A 21321-nucleotide genomic window follows, 5' to 3' on the forward strand; every position below is an offset into this window, starting at 1 on the left:
AAGACAACGGCCGGCGTCTGAGTCAACTGTGCCTACGGGTTTTCTAAAGACAACTGTTATCGAGGCGTTCATCAAGAGTTCTTGTTTTTGTGTTTGTGTATTTCTCATGAATGTGCGCCTTTTAACCTTCGGTCGTGCACTGTTTTGGTTTGATAACGAAAGAATGTCATGTCTTACTTCCGTATGCACTAGAGAAATGTTCTTTTCAAATGTAGGTTGCTTTAAAGGCAATGGAAGTAGGTCGGTGAATGCCAAAGTAGCCCGAGGACGGGAGGGGAGGGAGAAGAGACGAGAGGTGGTACATTCTCAAACTGCCAAGACACTCTGCGGAACGTTCCAGAGACTGTCAGTCCTCTCAGGTACAGATAAGACGACCCAAGATCAAATCACTGCATATTTCACTGTAGAAAAATCTCTTTCCACAGAACACCTTAATCACATCCACCAGGAGATTTGGAAGAGAGAGAAAACCGTTAAGTGGTTGTGGAAGATGGATTGAGAGGGGGGAGATGGGGAAAAAAAAAAATACACACAATTTTCGATAAAGTAAAACAGTCTAAAAACTATTTCCAAGTTGTCTTTTCCATGGGGTTCTTAAATTACACTCTGGATATTTGAGTTTCTCGTTTGTCACACTTTTCATGACATGCTAGCAAACTATATATGAAGGAATTAACATTGGCACTGGAGTTCCACAGTACAGGCGTCCCTTAATGCACTAAAAGGGGCATTTTTGACAGACAACAAAAAAAGACACCAAAGTAAAGAAATGTGTATACATTTATTCACAAAATTCCTTACTTCACAAGATAATCATCTCTTCTCACTCCCGATTTGATACTCTCTTAAACACATTACACAAGTGGATGCACATGGTCTTTACATAGGGAGAATGCACTCTTCCTAATGCTGTCTAGACAAACATCCCAACCCTTTCTGGCCTTCTCCCTTTCATCACCAGATCCTTAGGAGCACTCGAATCAACCCTACGTCACCCTTACCGACCTTAAACGTGTAGATCTCACGGGGGGGATGGATAGACCTGATAAAGATGGCTGCAGTCCCATCAGGCCAGCCAGAGGGCAGGATGGTTCTGTAGCCATGCTGTTTAGACCTACCCAACCTCTCCAGATCTACAGGAACATTCCAGAAGGAGGAATGGGTCAGGGTTGGGATCTGAGGTCGCTCCCTCCAAAAGTCACCTCGGACATCATTTAGAAATAAAACATTCTTTAAAAATAACAAAAACAAATTTTGGAACACATTTTTTTTTCTTCAGATATATGACGGTCCAACATAACCTAGAAAGTAGGATTCCTTCCTACGGGGGAATCCCGGACAGTGACTACCTCTGACACACACAGAACAAAAATGTGCATTTCTCATATCTCAAAGAAACAGAATGTCAGAGTGGAAGGAAAAAAAACAGGAAAGAATAATTCCTATGTACATTGAGGTAAATCAAAAGAAACTCCACAGATCTGTCCACCTTCATGACACTTCTTCATGGACAAACGCCGCATCGCTAACACCCAGGGAGTTCTTCCGTGCCTTTTCAGAAGAACAACAATCCATGATATGATCCAACGTGACAGCATGTTTGTGTCTGTGGTTCCATTTATAGAACGTTCTAGCAATAGGCACTGTCAGAACAGACCCATAAGGTTCTGAATGCACTGGGCTGGACATGCACATGGCACGTGACCTGGTACATATGTGACCTGGCACACGCGTGACCCAATGAGGGGAAACACTCGACTCCCATCCCCCCCCCCCTCTCGGTACAATGACATCAACGCTACAGCCAACTGAACTGTGAACCAGTGCAGCTCAACTGAGCCTTCAGGCCCAGTTCTGGAAGTGACATCACTGATGATGATGATGATTATGGCACTAAACACCCTGAGTGACTGCCCACTCTATGGTCTATGTGCGAACAGCTTCAGACTGCTGCACACGATGATGAAGATCATTCTCCACACACACACACACACACACATCTGGTCAAGGGTTTTTCCCACAGACACACTAAACAGACGTGTCCGTTTTATTTTTTTAAACGATGGAATTGCATGTATAAAAGTATGCAGCACCTTACACTTAGCATAGTAGAGGACATCCAAAGCACAGAACAAACAGGAAGGAACAGAAACAACTTGATATAAAACACTATTTTGCTATTTTGTAAAGATGTAAAGGGGGGAGGGGGGGGGGATATGCACGGTTGCTAACCCCAGCCAGACGAGCTGGCGTGTGTCTGAGCTAGTTGGAGTTCTAAGGCTGTATCTCGACCTGGATCCTGCCTCTCCACGCTAACCTGCCCACTACTACATACAGGACCGCTTTCACCGTCTTCTCAATTTGTGATGGGTCGGAGTTTCACTGGGGCACCTGAATGGTCCTAGAGGCAGCAGATAAGATGAGGTGTTGACATGTGATGACTCGGCAGCATACCGCCTGGCCCAATGCTCTCCAACTCTCGGAAGAAACGGTAACTTCCAGTGGGTGGGTTGGAGACCGCTGGCAAATTTGCATTGTTTCTCCACAGAAGACGAGATGCCTCTATCTCCATCTCTCTCACCCACAAGTAATACTTTATTTGGTTTTAGTAGCAGCAATATCTATCTTCGTCTCGCTCTCAACTCGAAACAAACACGACTAACTAAACAATCCCTCGTTTTCCAGTAGCTATTATCATTTCTGAACACAGCCTGCTGGAAACCCTTCTGTTTTGAAACAAAATCTAATACTTAATAAAAAAAACCGTACTTCAGTCTTAACATGGCACTCTCTCAGGTCAATTTTGGTTGCTTGGAGCAGGATTTTTGTTTTGTAAAATAGAAACCTCGCAAAAGTAGATGGAAAGTAGATGAAAAGCCTGGATGTCTTTTTATGGCACTTTTAGACTAACACGATATCCCTGTGCTGACTGTGGGATAGTTATATCACCATTCCCATCACCATAGTTGTATCCTAAAACTATCAATTTCTCTCAGCTTTGTCTGATATGCGGTCTGTACAGAGCGCACGCCACGGAGCCTAACAGCCATAAATCAACCACAATCACCACGTGACACACAAGGGCACTTATTGCTAAAGAAAGACATTGCTGTGCGTTTTCAATCGCTAACGTACAGAAAAGCTAATGCTTGGTTAGCGCTCTCTGTCCTAGCCTACAAATTAAGACAGTAATAAGTACAGAGGCCACGAGAGGACAGCGTGTGCATGTCCAGCTATCTAGTTAGCAGCAAAATTATATATAACGGTAAAAGCAATAACATCAGTCTTTCATACATATATGTATTCAAATCAAAAGGGCTCCACGTATCTTCAGAATTAAGAATATTATGAAAAATTCCCTCAAACAAACAAAAGGCCGTATATCAAAAGTCCCAAAGCATAACTATGGATATGTATTATAAATGCTCCTTCATAATAAAAGCCTAAACATAACAATGGTTTCATACAACATCCTTCACAAGGAAAGCCTTGAATGGTTATGTACAACCTCCTTCACAATAAAAGCCTCAATCATAATATATTTCCCCCTCCAGACTTTCATTGCACAAGCAACACCAGAGTGAACCCCAAATTCAGGGTTCAGATCATCGGTTCCGTGGCAACAAAGACCTCCACTGCATCCTTCTCCTAGCGAGTACACAAGTGTCTCATTCCTGAGGAGTCAGGGAGATACTAAGGCTACTTCCACCAGTAGAGTATGCAATGGGCACACGGCAAGAGTTCAGAGCGGCAGATGAATTTGTAGCACCTCGCGCTCTTCTCTAAGAGCCCAATGAGGTGTCTGTATTAAATATAGAGGTATACATGTAGGTCTATCAGCTTACTGTAAGGCTGTGTATGTACCGATACATACTCCTAAACAGTATGGTGGCAAGAACATTCACCAGAAGAACAACAGAGTATACAGCAGAGGTATACATGTATATCTATCAGCTTAGGTGTGTGAACAAAAAAGGACATACATATACGTTTGATCATACATCAATTATATACAAAATACCCATATATACAAACACACACACACACACTTATAGAAACGTATATATACATAGCAATAAAGTAAATATTGCGAAATTTGACTGCATATTTGACAAGGCTGAATGAGGTCCTGGCCTGTCTTGTTCTGACAGACAAACTAAACACGCTATAGATCAGGCATCTGTAAAAATGAAACTATGTTCGTTACAGGATATATATATATATTCTTTTTTTTTTTACGAATGAAAAAATGCTTGAGTAGAGACCGTTTTCAGTTTGGATTAAAACCCTGTTTAAAAGATATTGCCGGTCCTAGTGTTGATGCAAATACCACTGGAGAAGTACTCTGAAAAGGGCAGAATTCCTTACCATTGGGAGGTAGGGGTGGGGGGGTGTTAAGGAGTTGGGCGTGGACCCATAGGGTTAAAAATGAAAAGCAAAAAATCCAGAAGGAAAGTCTCAGAGCCCCCATATCCCTACCAAGTTGTCTTCTCCAGTCTTGGGGACCAGGTGCTGTGGGTTAAGGCCTGGCTGACCCAGGGCTTGCATGTCTGGGTCGCTGCTCCTGTTAGGTGAGCAGTTGTTCTGGAGGAGGAAGAGGAAGAGGAGGAGGAGCTCCAGACAGAGACTGCCTCCACCACCCTCCTCTCCGTCCTCTGAGGGAGGAGCGACGGGGGGAGAGAGGAAGGGACAGGAAGTGATGCGTGGTCTACATCTTGATGCCCTCCTGCTGGCTGAGCTGAGAAAGGGACTTCTTGATGCGCAGCGCGGTGAGGCGGGCGGCACCGTTGGCGTACCAACACTCTCTCATGATCTTGGCCATCACACGCAGAACCTATGGGCAGAGGAGGGGACAGAGGAGGAGACAGAGGAGGGGACAGAGGAGGGGACAGAGGAGGGGACAGAGGAGGGGACAGAGGAGGGGACAGAGGAGGGGGCACAGGTGAGCGGACACAGCAGCAGAGAGGACCCGGGTGGCCTCAACAGGACTAACAGGAGCGTGGTGATGGTGGGGGCACCCTGCTGGGTGGGCACCCTGCTGGGTGGCGCTGAGGGCAGGGGCCCGGGTTAGACTTTCCTGCACGTCTCCCCCTCTATCACTACGTTTCTAGTCTCTAAACTGCAAATAAAGTAGAAGAATATAAAGCAACAACAAATCTTGTCTTGAAAAAATGAAAAGAAAAAAAAGTTTTGATCGAAGAGCCGATCAAACTTGATGCACCATATCTGAAAGGCTATATAGGTCCAACGTGTGCTAGGTGTGTGTGTGTGTGAGGTGTGTGTGTGTATCAGCGCGCAAATCAACCCAAACAGCAAAAAAGAGACTCGTTCCACTTTCCCCTTGTTCATCCCTCTCTGTGTCTCTCCTGGACAGCGCTCCCTGTGTCTCTCCTGGACAGCGCTCCCTGTGTCTCTCCTGGACAGCGCTCCCTGTGTCTCTCCTGGACAGCGCTCTCTGTGTCTCTCCTGGACAGCGCTCCCTGTGTCTCTCCTGGACAGCGCTCCCTGTGTCTCTCCTGGACAGCGCTCTCTGTGTCTCTCCTGGACAGCGCTCCCTGTGTCTCTCCTGGACAGCGCTCCCTGTGTCTCTCCTGGACAGCGCTCCCTGTGTCTCTCCTGGACAGCGCTCCCTGTGTCTCTCCTGGACAGCGCTCTCTGTGTCTCTCCTGGCTATTCATCACTCCAGCCTTTTAATTATGCAATGGCCACAGTTGTGTGGAGGGAGCAGAGGAGGCAGCTTCCTGGTGATCTATCTGCAGATCCTCCAGGGCCCCGCGGCTCCGACACACACTAACCTTGGACGACATGATTGCATTAGGGTGGCTGCAGCACTGCCAATTGTCTGTAATTGAATAGCCTGCTTGCCAGCAATAAAACACACATCAATAAATAAAAAAGAAAGAGAGGCAGGGGGGGGGGAAGGGTTGGTGGAGATACGGAGAGTGAGGAGGGGAGAGAGATAGAAGAGAGAGAGACTGAGGGGAGTAAATTAGTCGAGAAGAGACGAGAGGTGGAGTGGGAAGCAAGCTGGCAGTAAAAGAGAGAGAGAGAGAGAGAGAGACAGAGAGAGACAGAGAGAGCGAACATGTGTGTGTGTGTGTGTGTGTGTATGAATCCTCAAGTGTGTCAGAATACCATCTCGGAACAGTGTGTGTGTGGATCCTCTCACCTCACAGCTCTGCCACCTGTTGGGGATGTTCGCTCTCAACTTCTGGTCACACACCACCCTCCTCATCTCCTCCACCGAGGGATCTGATTGGACCAGGTCGTAGTAGGGAAGCTGGTAGTCCTCATGAATACCTGGCAAGAGGGCGGGACATCAGGTCACTCTTACTGACAGACCAATAAAAACAGGCTGGGTTAGAGGAGCGTTTGGATTTGGGATTCCTATTGGATCCCACAGGAATGACAGGAGACCTGATGTGACCCCGCACACGTGCCCACACACACAGTACGATCTAACTAACTGGGTACTTGGCAGTTGTCCATCCTTTATTTATCCCTGTACAACATGTACATGCATTCGCCCCTCCCTCTCCCCCCACCTCTCCTCTCTCCCCCCCACCTCTCCCTCTCTTCCCCCCACCTCTCCTCTCTCCCCCCACCTCTCCCTCTCTTCCCCCCCACCTCTCCCTCTCTCCCTCCCACCTCTCCCTCTCTCCCTCCCACCTCTCCCTCTCCCCCCCCACCTCTCCCTCTCCCCCCCACCTCTCCCTCTCCCCCCAACCTCTCCCTCTCTTCCCCCCCACCTCTCCCTCTCTCCCCCCCACCTCTCCCTCTCTCCCCCCCCACCTCTCCCTCTCTTCCCCCCCACCTCTTTCTCTCTCCCTCCCACCTCTCCCTCTCCCCCCCACCTCTCCCTCTCTCCCCCCCACCTCTCCCTCTCTCCCCCCCACCTCTCCCTCTCTCCCCCCACCTCTCCCTCTCTCCCCCCCACCTCTTCCTCTCCCCCCAACCTCTCCCTCTCTCCCCCCCACCTCTCCCTCTCTTCCCCCCCACCTCTCCCTCTCTCCCCCCCACCTCTCCCTCTCACCTCTCCCTCTCTCCCCAACCTCTCCCTCTTCCCCCCACCTCTCCGCCCCACCCCTCCCTCTCTCTGCCCCACCTCCCTCTCCCCCCCCACCCCACCCCTCCCTCTTCCCCCCCACCCCACCCCCCTCTCTCCCCCCACCTCTCCCTCTCTTCCCCCCACCCCCTCTCCCCCACCCCTCCCTCCCAGCCCACCTCCTATGGAGCAGCGGCGTGCTATCTCCCAGAAGACCAGGCCCATGGCGTAGATGTCGGCCCTCTTGAAGGACTCAAAATGCTTCATGTTGATGGAGTCGTCCAGCACCTCTGGAGCCATGTACCTGGAGAGGAAACACACACACACACACACACACATATTAGCTCTGCTCGGCTCAGGGGTGGTGGTGGTTGGGGGGCGGAGGGCAGAGAAGGTCACAGTGGACCTGGGGGGACACGGGTGTGATGAGGGGGGCGGGGGCTGTCCATGTCACAGAGAAAACCTGAAGGGCACAATGCTGACTGTGGAAGGGTGTAAGAGTGTGTGTGTGTGTGGAGTGAGAGGGTGGCTATAACACTATTACTGACCCTCTACATAACACAGAGGTGCTCTCTCAAATCAACATCAATACTCCCCCCACACCCAGCTTCTCTCTGGTCCTCCCTGCATCCTACACACACACACACACACACACACACACACACACATCTGCTGCCTTGGTTCAGAAGAGGTTTATTACTTTTATTACCCCATAATTAGGGTCATTGTCAGCTGCGCCTTGCATATTTAAGGCGGTTAGCACTACAGAGGCAGCCTCGTCTGGCAGCCTCGTCGCACGAAGACTCAGTCGATCAAAGACAAAGGAGTCTACCTGCGGGAGTCCACCAAGGAAGGCCGACGAGGAGGATCACCTCTTCTGATAAGTATCAACCTATTCATATTCATAATAAGATTATATTCTACCTAGAACTTATTCATAGCTAGCATGTGTTTCTTTAGCATTCCTGTTCATTACACTACCCGTAGACGTAGATATGTCACAAAATATATACGGTCTACTTCTAACCTTCACTACCTATCCAGATCTTCTCCACCTGCCCTCTCTCTTTCCTTAGGGCTCTGGAACTGCCAGTCTGCTGTGAACAAGGCAGACTTCCTCCCGGCGTTTGCATCCCATGCTTCTCTTCATGCCCTTGCGCTGACAGAGACATGGATCCGCCCAGAGAACACTGCAACTCCAGCTGCTCTCTCCGTCAACCACTCCTTCACTCACTCACCCCGCTCAACTGGGCGGGGTGGTGGGACAGGTTTGCTTCTTTCCCCACATATTAAATACACATCCACGCCACTCTCTTTTACTGCCAAATCATTTGAACACCACTATGTGATGATAACTAATCCTATCAAAGCATGCTTAATTGTTCTTTATCGCCCACCAGGACCGCTAGCTGACTTTGTGGACGAGCTGGACATGCTCCTCAGCATCCTCCCGGATGATGGAACCCCCCTGATAGTCCTTGGGGACTTCAACATCCACCTCCAAGGAACGCAGGCTGCTGACTTCTTGTCCCTCCTGACTGCCTTTGATTTGACGCTGCTGAGCACACCGGCGACCCACAAGGCAGGCAAACAGCTAGACCTCGTCCTGACACGTAACTGTATCACTGACTTAACCTCTGTAACCCCTCTGCACATATCTGATCACTACTTTATCAAATTCTCTGTCTCTCTCCCTACAACTCCTCCTACCTCCCCTCCCCTCGTAACTTTCCGGCGCAACCTCCGCTCCCTATCCCCCTCCCATTTCTCCTCTGTTGTAACATCCTCCATCCCTCCCATTGACGAGTTCTCGTCCTACCCCACTAACACTGCCACCGACACCTTGTTAACCACTTTAACTGCATCACTTGACTCTCTCTGTCCCCTGTCAACCAGGCCTGCTCGATCTTCTCCCTCCTGCCCGTGGCTTACGGATGTTATTCGTGAAAAGCGGTCCACCCTTCGAGCAGCTGAGAGGAGATGGCGCAAGTCCAAAGACGGTCTGGACCTTGATAAGTATCACTCCCTCCTTAAATCCTTCTCTTCTAACATAACTGGTGCTAAAACCCTCTACTTTCTTAACAAAATTAACTCTGCTTCTAACCCCCACAAACTTTTCTCTACCTTCTCCACCCTTCTTAACCCACCTCCCCCACCCCCCCCCTCCACTCTGACAGCAGACGACTTCTCCTCCTTCTTTGAGGAAAAAGTCTCCGACATTAGCAGTCGGTTCCCTAAACCCACCTTTCCTACCCCCTCACCTTTCACGACTGACCCAACTAAATGTCTAAACTCTTTCTCTCCCCTGTCCGAGTCAGAGCTCTCTGACCTCATTCTCTCTCATCGCCCCACCTCCTGCCCCCTTGATCCTGTTCCCTCCCCTCTCTTTCAAACTATCTCCCCCTCTATCATAACTTTTCTGCTCCATGTCCTAAACTCCTCTCTTACCTCTGGCACCTTCCCCTCTGCCTTCAAACAGGCCAGAGTTGTTCCTCTACTCAAAAAACCCTCCCTTAACCCTGCCGTCCTCCAGAACTACAGACCGGTATCACTGCTACCCTTCTTTTCTAAAACAATTGAACGTGCTGTATCTAACCAACTCTCTAACTTTCTCTCTCAGAACAACCTGCTTGACCCCAACCAATCGGGCTTCAAGACCGGCCACTCCACAGAGACTGCCCTCCTTTCAGTCACCACTGCCCTCCAGTCTGCCAGAGCGGCTTCGAGGTCATCCGTCATCATTCTGCTGGACCTTTCTGCAGCGTTTGACACGGTTAACCACCAGATCCTGCTCTACAGACTTGGAGAGATGGGCATCACTGGCACTGCACTCCAGTGGATCTCATCCTACCTCTCGGGAAGATCCTACCAGGTCTCCTGGGGAGGCAAACTGTCAGACCCCCGCCAGCTCTCCACCGGTGTCCCACAGGGCTCCGTCCTTGGACCCCTCCTCTTCTCTCTGTACACCACCTCACTTGGACCAATCATCACCTCCCATGGCTTCTCCTACCACTGCTACGCTGACGACACCCAGCTGTACCTGTCGTTCCCCCCGACCGATCCGGGGATCTCTGCTAGGATTGAGGCCTGCCTCGCAGACATCTCCGCCTGGATGACCAAGCACCACCTCCAGCTGAACCTCGCCAAAACAGAACTTCTCATCATCCCGGCTAAACCCTCCATCTCCCACGACCTGTCAATCACCCTGGGATCTGCGACGGTGACCTCCTCATCCTCTGCCAGGAACCTTGGGGTTACAATGGATGACGAGCTCTCCTTCACGGCCCACATCGCCGCAGTCTCCCGGTCTTGTAGATTCACCCTCTACAACATCCGAAAGATCAGGAGATACCTGTCTGAGCACTCCACCCAGCTGCTAGTCCAAGCACTGGTCCTCTCCAAGTTGGACTACTGCAACTCGCTGCTCGCTGGTCTCCCAGCATGTGCAACCCGCCCTCTTCAGAGGATTCAGAATGCAGCGGCCCGCCTGGTCTACAATCTACCCAGACGCTCCCATGTTACCCCGCTCCTCATCTCCCTCCACTGGCTACCCATCAACGCCCGTATCAGATTCAAGACCCTGGTACTGACCTTCCGAGCAGTGAACGGGACTGCACCCATCTACATCAAGTCTCTCCTGCAACCTTACACCCCCACCCGTCACCTACGGTCTTCTTCAGACAACCGCCTGGTGGTCCCACCGCTCAAGACTGCCCGGTCCCAACACAAGCTCTTCTCCTGCCTGGCGCCCCAATGGTGGAACCAGCTCCCCAGCTCCATCAGGGACACTGACTGTCTCCCCACCTTCAAGAAAAGGCTCAAGACGCACTTGTTCCGGGAGTACAACGGCACTTAAGAATGCATGGCTGGATTTGTTAGTCTCCTCCAGGATCACTACGACTCTTATTGAGTGACTTGTTGCTATTGTAGGTTAGATATAACGAAGTTAAGTCTTGTACTTGCTGTGTAATATTTTACTGTTGATTGTTCTTTTACAGGTACAGTCCTGCACTTTTGTGGTTCATGTTGTTTTATTTTTAACTTGTATAACTACATGCTCTTATGGGTCTTCCCTTTTGGCACTTGTTTAGCTTTTTCACAATGTATGCTTCATGTTTTGGCTGCTTGCAATGTTTGGGACTATCTCGTTGTTATGTTCAGTGACCTATGCTCTTTTGTAAAGCTCTCTCTTGGAAGTCGCTTTGGATAAAAGCGTCTGCTAAATGAATAAATGTAAATGTAAATTATTGAGCTGCAATTCTTGTATGAAATGTGGTATATAAATAAAGTATTCTTCTTCTTATTATTATCTCATCAGTATCTGTCTGGAGCAAATCATCTCACAAGTGTATATGTTTGTGTGTGTACACGTGTGAGCGTGGTTACCTCTTGGTTCCTACTCTGTGATTGGGTGCGATGTCGATGGTGTCGGTGGCCGAGTCGTGGCGGACAGCCAATCCCAGGTCAGCAATGCAGCAGGTGCCGTTCTTCTTCACCAGGATGTTCTTGGACTTGAGGTCTCTGTGGGCGATCGCTGGCTTACCTGGGGGGGGGGGAGAGAGAGGGGGGAGAGGAAGGTGAGTCCATGTGTGTTCCTGGTATGAAGGTTTGCTCTTCTTTCAAACGCCGTACTCGTGTGAAATCGACTAACTGCGAGGCGTGCGTGTGTGTAGGTACGTCAGAGCCACCTTGCGTGCCGACGATCTCCATGTGCAGGTGGGCCAGGCCGCTGGCTGTGGACAGGGAGAGCTTGATCATGCCCTCCACCGTCACCGTGTAGCGGTTCAGGTAGTCAAACAGAGAGCCGTGCTCGTGGTAGTCCGAAACCAGCCACAGCTGGGTCCACGTGCCGTTATCTGGAGAGGGAGGGGGGAGGGAGGACAGGAGAGGGGGGGGTCATTGTAAGAATGGTTAGGGTCAGTACATTTAGTCATTTATTTAGCAGACGCTCTTATCCAGAGCGACTTACAGTAAGTACAGGGAAATTCCCCCCCAGGGCAAGTAGGGTGAAGTGTCTTGCCCAAGGACACAAGGTCATTTGGAACCGGCAACCTTCTGATGTAGCCCGATTCCCTAACCGCTCAGCCATCTGACTCCTCAGTAGGTGAGGAGGCAGGGAGAGTGGACACCAGAGAGACAGCCGCACACACGGAGGATGGTCTCACCTTTGTTGTCGGCGGCGATGAAGCCCAGGATGTTCTCGTGACGCAGCATGACAGTCTGGTAGATCTCGGCCTCGCGGAACCAGGAGCGCTCCTCCCGCGACGAGAAGATCTTCACGGCCACCTCCTCGCCCCGCCAGCGGCCCCGCCACACCTCGCCGAAGCGGCCCTTCCCGATGCTCTCCTGCAGGATGATGGTTCTGGCGATGGTCCTCTGCACCAGCAGGGGCAGGCCTGCGGGGGGCGACAGAGAGCACAGAGGCTGATTACACGATCTGCACGGCAGGATTTCTCAGGATTTGCTGTAATCCCGGAGAAAATCTTTATGATGATGATGATGATGATGGTTCCAGCCCGCCTAGTCCTCCCCTGTGTGGAAACAGGGACTAGATGTGACGGCGTGGTCATGTGGCGCGCTGGGTAACGGACGACATGCACCCGGTGAACTGCGGAGGACACATGGCGTATAGGACAACGCCGCATTCAGCTGCCCCAGACAAGAGAGAAAAGATTCCTGCCAGACGAGATATTGACCAGACACCAAGGACACCCAGTCATACTTATTCTATAAGAAGTTTCATCATTTTTTTTTTACGACGGGTTTTCTCTGCCTTTCCACACACACACACACAGCATGGCCCTCGCCGAGCGAGCCCACCTGAGCCTGATCCGGAGGTGGTCATGTCGTAGATGAGGTCTTTGAGGGTGGAGCCGTCGGCCAGGAAGGGATGGTCCAGGGCTGGGTCCTCCTGGCTGGGCACGCGGTGGTGCAGCACCGCCCGGCTGTGGCACACGTACACCACCAGCAGCAGCACCAGGCACAGCACGCACACCGGGCCCGCAATCACCGCCGCCAGCGTCACCGGGCTCAGGGGCGGGGTCTGCTCTGTTGGCACTGGGGGGGGGGGGTGGGGGGGGTGGGGGGTGAGAGAGGAGGAAAAACACGCATGGTGTTTTGAGCGCGCTTACATTTCAACACTCAAACATCCTTGCAAAACATGAACACACAGACCAGCAGATATAAGATAAGGTGAGTAAATAAGACCTCGTCTAAACCTGTTCGACATTCCAAACTATTTCTCAACGGTGTCTGGTCCAGATAGCCCAGCCAGCCCTCAGACACCACATGTCTGCCGTTTTGGTCACCTGTGTGTGTGTGTGTGTGTATGTGTGTATGTGTGTGTATTCTTCCATCTCAACTGCCATCTCAAGCCGAGTGGAGGGGGATGACATATATTCTGAAATGTCTCTAGCAAGAGCGACAGGGGACGGCCATCTCCCCCCAAACAAACCTGACAAAAACGACTCCTTCTAAAGGCTAACGTCATTTTCGAACCGAGCCCCTGAACGTGACCTTACTTGGGTAGTCGTCGGGGTCGGGGTCGCGGTTACACATGTCCGTGTCGCAGCACACGGGGATGACCTCGCGGTTGTCCCTCTTGGAGTGGGCGCACACGAAGGGCCGCCCCTTGGGGAAGAGCTCCGCCTCCGGGATGCACATGGCATTCTGGGACACCACGCGGCCCTCCAGGTGCACCAGGGAGGTGAAGCACAGGCCGTCCGTGTGACACGTGCTGTTGGAGCACCACTGGCAGTGACACTGCAGACCTGCCAACACAGAGAGATGGAGAGATAGAGGTATGTGGGGGGGGGAGAGATGGGGAAAGAGATGGGGGGAGAGAGAGAGAGAGTTAGGAATCACACGCGTCTTCCAACCGTCTCAGACCCTGAGGGGACTCGTTCACACGACAGGTACATCACGTCCTCGCGACACATCTTCAACGTGCGACAGACGCTCAGGAGGCGATGACAAACAGCATTTCTCCCTGTGCATGGCTGGGGCTGCTTAGCCTAGCCTAGCCTAGCCTAGCCTAGCCTGGCCTGGCCTAGCTTGGCCTGGCCTAGCTTGGCCTGGCCTAGCTTGGCCTGGCCTAGCTTGGCCTGGCCTGGCCTGACTGGAGAAAACCCTGGCTAGCCCATACTGTGAACCCTGGCTAGCCCATACTGTGAACCCTGGCTAGCCCATACTGTGAACCCTGGCTAGCCCATACTGTGAACCCTGGAGCCAGAACCCTGTGTGGATGCTGCAGGGACGTTGTTCCCGGCCACCGCAAAGACCAGGTCTTCTGGTCAGTCCTTGACCCCTGCTGGATCAGGTTAAAGCAGCCTGCTGTGTGTGTGTGTGTGTGTGTGCGTGTGTCACCAGCTCTAACCCAAGCCAGATGTGGTGTTCTACACTGTGTGACTCAGCTGACGCTCCTCCACGCCCCTAAACGCCCCCTAACCTCAAACAGCCTCCCAGCCCACCACAGCCCCACCAGTGTGTGTGTATGTGTGTGTGTGTGTGTGTGTGTGCTGGGCTGGTCTAGACGGGCCTCCGGGCTGAAACCAGAGCAGGGCTGAGGGGCCGTTAAAGAGGGGGGGCGGGGGACCTCTACATTCCTTTATTTCAGTGCCCAGTCTGACCTTGTGTTGTTCTGTGTACCTGACAAATAAAAGACTTTATTTAAGAGAGAGAGACAGAGAGAGACAGAGACAGAGAGAGACAGAGATAAAAGAGAGTTGGGCCTCCTGGCTCAGGGCTGCTGTAATATTCAGAGAGCCCACAGAGCTGGGCTGACAGGACTGGATAGCTGAGAGGCAGGCAGGGGGAAACCCTAAGCTGCCACTGAACACTGATCCACCCTCAGGTGATCACGTGACCACCAGGAAAGCAGTTCTCCAGGAAGAAGGAAGCAATGAAGGAACTGAGGAAGAAAGGAAGGGACTAATATAGGGAGGGGAGCAAAGAAGTGAGGAAGTAATGAAGGGGAGAACGAGGAAAGGAAGGAAGGAAGGAACAGGGCTCATGTGTGGTGTAGCGGGGGTCCCTGGTCCTAGGATGACCCCCTGGTCTGCCCATGACTTCAGACACTCTTACTCTGAGAGCAGACCCCCCCCCCCGGGTTTCTGCTCTATATGGCAGGATGGCTCAAAGGGTCCTCTAGCCAAATGGGACCACTCCTGTTACTATATCAAATCTGTGAAGATCCTAGAACGAGAGGAGGGACTATTAGAACTATGACTGGGTTATGAAGGCTGGCAGCTCCTCAGATTAGCCCTATAATGAAGTCAGAGCTGATCCCTCTCTCTCTCTCTCCCGTCCACTCTCTCATGGTCGACTAAGCCTGTCCTCTCAATGTCCATCCATCAACTCACACCATCTGGCATACTCTTCCTCCCCCCCTCTCTCTCTCCCCCCTCTCTCTCCTCTCCCCCCCCTCCCCCCCCCTCTCTCCTCTCTCCCCCCCCCTCTCTCTCCTCTCTCCCCCCTCTCTCTCCTCTCTCCCTCTCTCCCCCCCCCCTCTCTCTCCTCTCTCCCCCCTCTCCCCCTCTCTCCCTCTCTCTCTCCCCTCTCTCCTCCCTCTCTCTCCCCTCTCTCTCCCCTCTCTCTCTCCTCTCTCTCTCCTCTCTCTCCCCTCTCTCTCCCCTCTCTCTCCTCTCCGTCGCAGGGAACCAGAGATGGACTTTCCCAAGCCCAGTCACATCTAGTATCAATACCCCCCCGCCCCTCCTCCCCCACCTCTCTCCCCTGCCCCTCCTCCCCCACCTCTCTCCCCTGCCCCTCCTCCCCCACCTCTCTCCCCTGCCCCTCCTCCCCCACCTCTCTCCCCTGCCCCTCCTCCCCCACCTCTCTCCCCTGCCCCTCCTCCCCCACCTCTCTCCCCTGCCCCTCCTCCCCCTCCTCTCTCCCCTGCCCCTCCTCCCCCACCTCTCTCCCCTGCCCCTCCTCCCCCTCCTCTCTCCCCTGCCCCACCTCTCTCCCCTGCCCCTCCTCCCCCACCTCTCTCCCCTGCCCCTCCTCCCCCACCTCTCTCCCCTGCCCCTCCTCCCCCACCTCTCTCCCCTGCCCCTCCTCCCCCACCTCTCTCCCCTGCCCCTCCTCCCCCACCTCTCTCCCCTGCCCCTCCTCCCCCACCTCTCTCCCCTGCCCCTCCTCCCCCACCTCTCTCCCCTCTCTCTCCCCTCCTCCCCCACCTCTCTCCCCTCTCTCTCCCCTCCTCCCCCACCTCTCTCCCCTCTCTCTCCCCTCCTCCCCCACCTCTCTCCCCTCTCTCTCCCCTCCTCCCCCACCTCTCTCCCCTGCCCCTCCTCCCCCACCTCTCTCCCCTCTCTCTCCCCTCCTCCCCCACCTCTCTCCCCTCTCTCTCCCCTCCTCCCCCACCTCTCTCCCCTGCCCCTCCTCCCCCACCTCTCTCCCCTGCCCCTCCTCCCCCACCGGACAGCTCCTCTGGACTCTGCAGCCATTCTCCAGCTCTGCTTTGTCCCAGCTCCCACGCCGACTGGAAATTTGACAACATAATCGAGCAGCCAGCCAGCATTGCTCCTCTGCCTGCAGGGCTGCGGGCTGAAGTTCCAGGAGCAGAGTGTGCTTTGTTCCCAGTAAACAAAGTTGTGTTCACTTTCAATGGAGGACTCTACATCACATGTCACTCCCCTAAAGAAGAAGAACCATGAAAACCTCCTGGCTGCGGCGGAGAGAGAAAGAGGGCAGTCGGGGTCGACAAAAAGCGATGCGACTGACCTTCAGCCTCCTGAATGGCAGTTGCAAGGATCTAATGGGAAGGCCGGAAAGGTAGAGGAAGGCCTTAACGTTTCCATTATGTGACAGACTAAATGAAACTTAGCGGTGGTTAGCTAGCCCTGGCAATTATTTTTGCTTACATGACGTGAAAGAGGATAGATGACACTTCCACTGATGTGATACCCTTCTGCGCTCCACTCCACCACAGCCCTCTCACTAAACACCCTCTCTGGGGAGGCCAGCCCGGGGGAACAAGGATGTCAGTGTTGAGACGGCGAGAAAAATGTCATATTTCTTAAATCCAGAGGAAAGAAGGCAGGGAAAGGGGAGGCAGGGAGAGAGAGGTTTGGGAGAGAGGAGGCAGGGAGAGAGGCTTGGCAGCTGGCAGGTTTGAGAATGCCTGGCTGTTTTCTACTGCTTTCTTTCACCTCTCTTCCGAATCGCTCCCTCTCTACACCTCCCCCCAGTCTCTCCCTCTCTATCCCCATCCACCCAATCTCCCCTCACCTCCCCCCCTCTTAGCACGGCCGTGTCACAGGGCCCCTGGAGAGCCCGCCCATGGCACACACAGCCCCCCCCACCACCCCTGAGCTGGGACACGGAGCTGACGGACCATGCTGATGAGGTTTCTCTCACACACACACACACACACACACACACACAGAGATCATGAAGTCCATCTCCCATCCATTGTTGTGTTCCTCACATTAAATCAGAGCTCTTCTGCTCCCTTCCCCCACCCACGTTTCAATGCTCTTCCAGCTCTATGCAGTGTGTGTCTGTGTGTGTGTGTGTGTGTGTGTGATCACTACACATTGTCACTGCCATAGGTCACAACCTGGCCCTGCTGCTCTATAGCACTGACTGCAGCAGCTCCTTTGTCCTTGACCGGTATTGGGCTTTGTGTGTTTGTGTGTGTGTGTGTGTGTGTGTGTGTGTGTGTGTGTGTGTTTGTGTGTGTGTGTGTGTGTGTGTGTGTGTGTGTGTGTGTCACAGGAGACCTGGCCAAAGCAGATGTCCAGCATGTTGACCTCTTGTGTCCTGACTTTTAATCCCTCTCTACTCATGTCCTTGGAGCCCACAGCCAAACAACCATCACACAATGACAGACACACAGACACACTCCATGAAATGAAAACAGTGAAGCATACAGAGAAAGACAGACAGCACAGGCAACAGTATACAGTGGAACGTGCTGAAGGATTCACAGAAGTGCTGGCTTAATTGGTTTCAAGTATCCAAACTGTTCTCAGCGAGTGGAGAGAATGGCAGAGAACATTCAAACAACTGCAAACTAATTGTCTTTCTCAGGGAACGTGCCTCTGTCTATCCTCTCGCTCTCTCTCTGTGTCTGACAAGAAATGGTGTCTGGCATTTTGGTTCTTGGCGTGTCTGTCAGTGAAAGAGAAAAAAGGAACAAAGCAAATGGGGAGAGAGACAGAGACAGAGAGACAGAGAGAGAGACAGAGAGAGAGACACAGAGAGACAGAGAGACAGAGAGAGAGAGAGAGAGAGAGAGAGAGAGAGAGAGAGAGAGAGAGACAGACATCCCTGAGCCAGTATGTAGCCGAGTCTTCACTCCTAACCAAACTAAGGACACCACAGTCCTTATGATGACAAGGAGGAATCATACTGCGAGAGTCTGGGACAGTTGTGTAATGTCTAGGCTAACACCGTAACCAGACTATATCACATTCCTGAACACAGTACGAGCTGAAAAATACTTTTTCAATTAAAGTTACTCGAAGGCAAACAAATTCCGTATAGTTCGAGCCTGCGGCCCACTTCAAAAGTAGGGGCTTAAGTATAGTCGACAACAAAGCTAAAACCGCAACAGCGAGTTCTAACCCAAACACGATCCTCGTCCTCCCGCCAGTCATGGATTCCAGGAGGAGGCAACACTGCCTCGTGTTCCACTTCCTCTCCAAACCGCTGTCTGACTGCTTAGTCTGGGAACATTCTCTACTGCCTGCTCACACACTCACCCTGTCACGTACGTCCACCTAGCCTCTTCGCTAGCACACTATACAGTACGCAAGAGCTCTGCCTCTCCACCCCACTGCTCCTATTATACAAGAGCTCACTTGAAGGATTGTCAGAAAAAGACTTCACAGTGGTGGGCTTCTGAGAGGGCAAGAACACCAAGGAATTAAAAAGACAAAAAGAACAAACTTGGGTAGCGTGGCCTTACGTTAAGAGATGAAATCATACACAAGAAGCATTCTGGAAGATGCGAGGGATCTAGCTCTTCTCTGACATATCGTTTCTCCAGGAAAGGGAGGAAGGAAGGGAGGGAAGGAAGGTGGGATTGGTCTGAGAAGTCAAGCAGGTTTCAGGTTTCTCCTCATGTGTTTTGATGTTTGTTTGTTTTCTGTTTTGTCTGAGAAAGGTCTCCCCTCAGAACCAACTAATAAAAGTGAAGCTCAGTCGATTCTGCCCACTTATACTCTGGTATCAAGCAGGGAGATAGTGGGTGGTACTGTTGAACAGTAGCAGACTGGATTTCAATTACATTTGTCAGATTAACTGCTTAAAGTTGTTTGGTCAGCAGGCTGCCACGCTACCCACAAGCACTCATGAATAAGATATAAGTAATAAACACCATTAAATATTCAGCTGTCCTAGACTGTGTCTACATACCCAGGTGAGCATTGCCAACCTGTTAAGAATCACAGTATTAACAATTGAGGAAAAACAACAGAGAAAACCTGTTTGGCTGCTCCCTTTAATGACAGATTTTATATACGATACATTGTAAGTTAATTGTAAATCAAACTGACACAAACATTTGCTCTCTTACACACACAAATACCGCGTCTGCACAAACATTATCTTTCGCTTTCACACACCTCTATCCGCTTGTCTTTGTCTCTAAAACACAGCCCCATTCTGTCAGTAAGACAGGTTTCTCCTGAGCAGTTTGGATAGAAAGCCCCTAAACGGCTGTCCAACGGCACGAGGAGAATCACATCTCTCTAACAGGCTCGTGGAGATAGTCCAATAACTCATTCGTCTGTCATACAGTGGCTTTTTTTGGACAGCGGTGCAGCGATTTCTCGTTGTTACTTCGTGAGAGTATCACTCGCGTTTCAGCAACAACGCTCTAAACCAATCGCTTGTCTGGGACGGAAAGAAACGACTGGAAATGAAACGACCTGGATCAGAAAACTGCATCTCTCGTGGTGCTTTTGCCCTGTCCCTCTAGTACACTATTGCTACGTCATTATAATACAATTTCCTTTATGGTCCTATGGGGTTTGTGGGGGAGAATTCACACGAGATGAGGGTGGAGATGAGCCGTTCTCAGCTGGGCCTATCAGCGCGTGGACTGATGGGGCACATCACCGCACACGCGCCCAGATGGGCTGCCTGCTCGCTTTGTGTGAAGAAGCGTGCACGATGATGAATGGGATTGTTTGACAGCATCGTGAATCGATTTCATTGAAACACTGTGGTTAATATCACGAGGGCACTATGTCCTAATCAACAACATATCTATTTAATTTGTATGATCCAACAAATCGGCAAATGCTGCGACGTGGTGTTGCTTAGCCACCTTAAATATCTCGTATCAAGTGTGACCCGCAGATATGATAAATGCAACACCTTGAATTATATATCTGAATCGACAGACGTAGCACATTTCTAGTTTCAACCAAGTCTTTATTACCTATACTTGCACGTTCGACGATGAGCGCAATGTGCAACAATGTAACCTAACAATCTCAATATGTAGCTTAGATATTGCCTATATTCAATTGCCTCATTTGATGAGCGACTGCATTTAACATCAGAGCACCGAATTGGATGTTATATTAAAGACACGTTAGCAGTCTCTGTCTATACGTGTGTTCTGATTACATTTATTTTTACTACAGCAGAGACACGTTGAGCTCAATCAAAAAGGCGGCCCATTAGCAACATAAGAAATACCAGAGCATTGTAGTAACTTTTACCACGGCAACAACAAGGCATTGTTTTGTGGATATCCGAACATGAGCGGTTTCGTCCCACAGAAAGAGAGAGACTCAAAGCTCCCCAAAGCCTGGGCCTAGTAACGTACTGGAATTGTGACTTTTTGTCTAAGTCTTCCATTCTCTTAAAAGCAATCGTCAGGCTGTTCGCTGGACAATAAACATTCTTGACAACCCCCCGGTTCCCCCTGACCCGCGCCATCTTTGGAAACAGTATTCTTGAAAACAAGATGCAAGAGAGTGAACATAAAACTTCCAGATAGCAAGTCTTGTTTGAACAAAAACGTTAAAAGGCAGTGACACGGTTACTTACCAGTAGATATGTGGATATACGGTCCAATCAACAGGACTAAACATATTAGATTACAGCGCATTGTAACTATTGTCGCTCGGAATTTACTCAACTCAACAGTGGTCAGTCCGTATTTTCTGACACTCCACTTTCGCAGTTCTTGCTCCGAGGAAAAAAAACGTCTGATTGGCTAACAACGCGAATACACCCCGCCCATGTTGAATACGCCCATGCCCCCTTTCCGTTCCCCCATCCATTCTCTCCTCCAGAAGATGCAACTTTTA

The 21321-nt window shown here is 51.3% G+C and overlaps 1 protein-coding gene and 1 long non-coding RNA gene across 3 annotated transcripts; one reads left to right on the plus strand and one right to left on the minus strand.

Annotated features, from left to right (window-relative positions):
* Positions 1–762: 762 nt before the first annotated feature.
* Positions 763–21175, minus strand: LOC146271950 (TGF-beta receptor type-1-like). Its single transcript, XM_084706681.1, has 9 exons — positions 21059–21175; positions 13567–13815; positions 12866–13102; positions 12211–12441; positions 11734–11901; positions 11432–11588; positions 7225–7349; positions 6170–6300; positions 763–4834 (listed from the first exon to the last, which is right to left on the minus strand). The coding sequence occupies exons 1-9, from the start codon at positions 21117–21119 to the stop codon at positions 4709–4711; spliced, it is 1485 nt and encodes a 494-aa protein (XP_084562807.1). The 5' UTR covers positions 21120–21175; the 3' UTR covers positions 763–4708.
* Positions 7821–9989, plus strand: LOC146271951 (uncharacterized). Of its 2 annotated transcripts, XR_014767081.1 has the most exons (4): positions 7821–8627; positions 8942–9045; positions 9666–9772; positions 9845–9989. It is a non-coding gene; the product is annotated as an uncharacterized LOC146271951 (long non-coding RNA). The 2 variants fall into 2 exon arrangements; XR_014767080.1 differs by having other exon boundaries at positions 7823–8627; positions 9666–9854.
* Positions 21176–21321: the final 146 nt, after the last annotated feature.

The sequence above is a fragment of the Hypomesus nipponensis genome, chromosome 10 (genome assembly GCF_054491055.1).
Source record: "Hypomesus nipponensis isolate SF chromosome 10, ASM5449105v1, whole genome shotgun sequence".
NCBI classification, from domain to species: Eukaryota; Metazoa; Chordata; class Actinopteri; order Osmeriformes; family Osmeridae; genus Hypomesus; species Hypomesus nipponensis.

Coding starts and splice junctions, on each gene's coding strand:
- LOC146271950 (XM_084706681.1), bottom strand. CDS start 21,119: ATGCGCTGTAATCTAATATGTTTAGTCCTGTTGATTGGACCGTATATC. Junction 13,103..13,566: donor CGACCCCGACGACTACCCAA/GTAAGGTCACGT, acceptor CCCCCCCCCCAG/TGCCAACAGAGCAGACCCCG. Junction 12,442..12,865: donor CACCTCCGGATCAGGCTCAG/GTGGGCTCGCTC, acceptor CGCCCCCCGCAG/GCCTGCCCCTGCTGGTGCAG.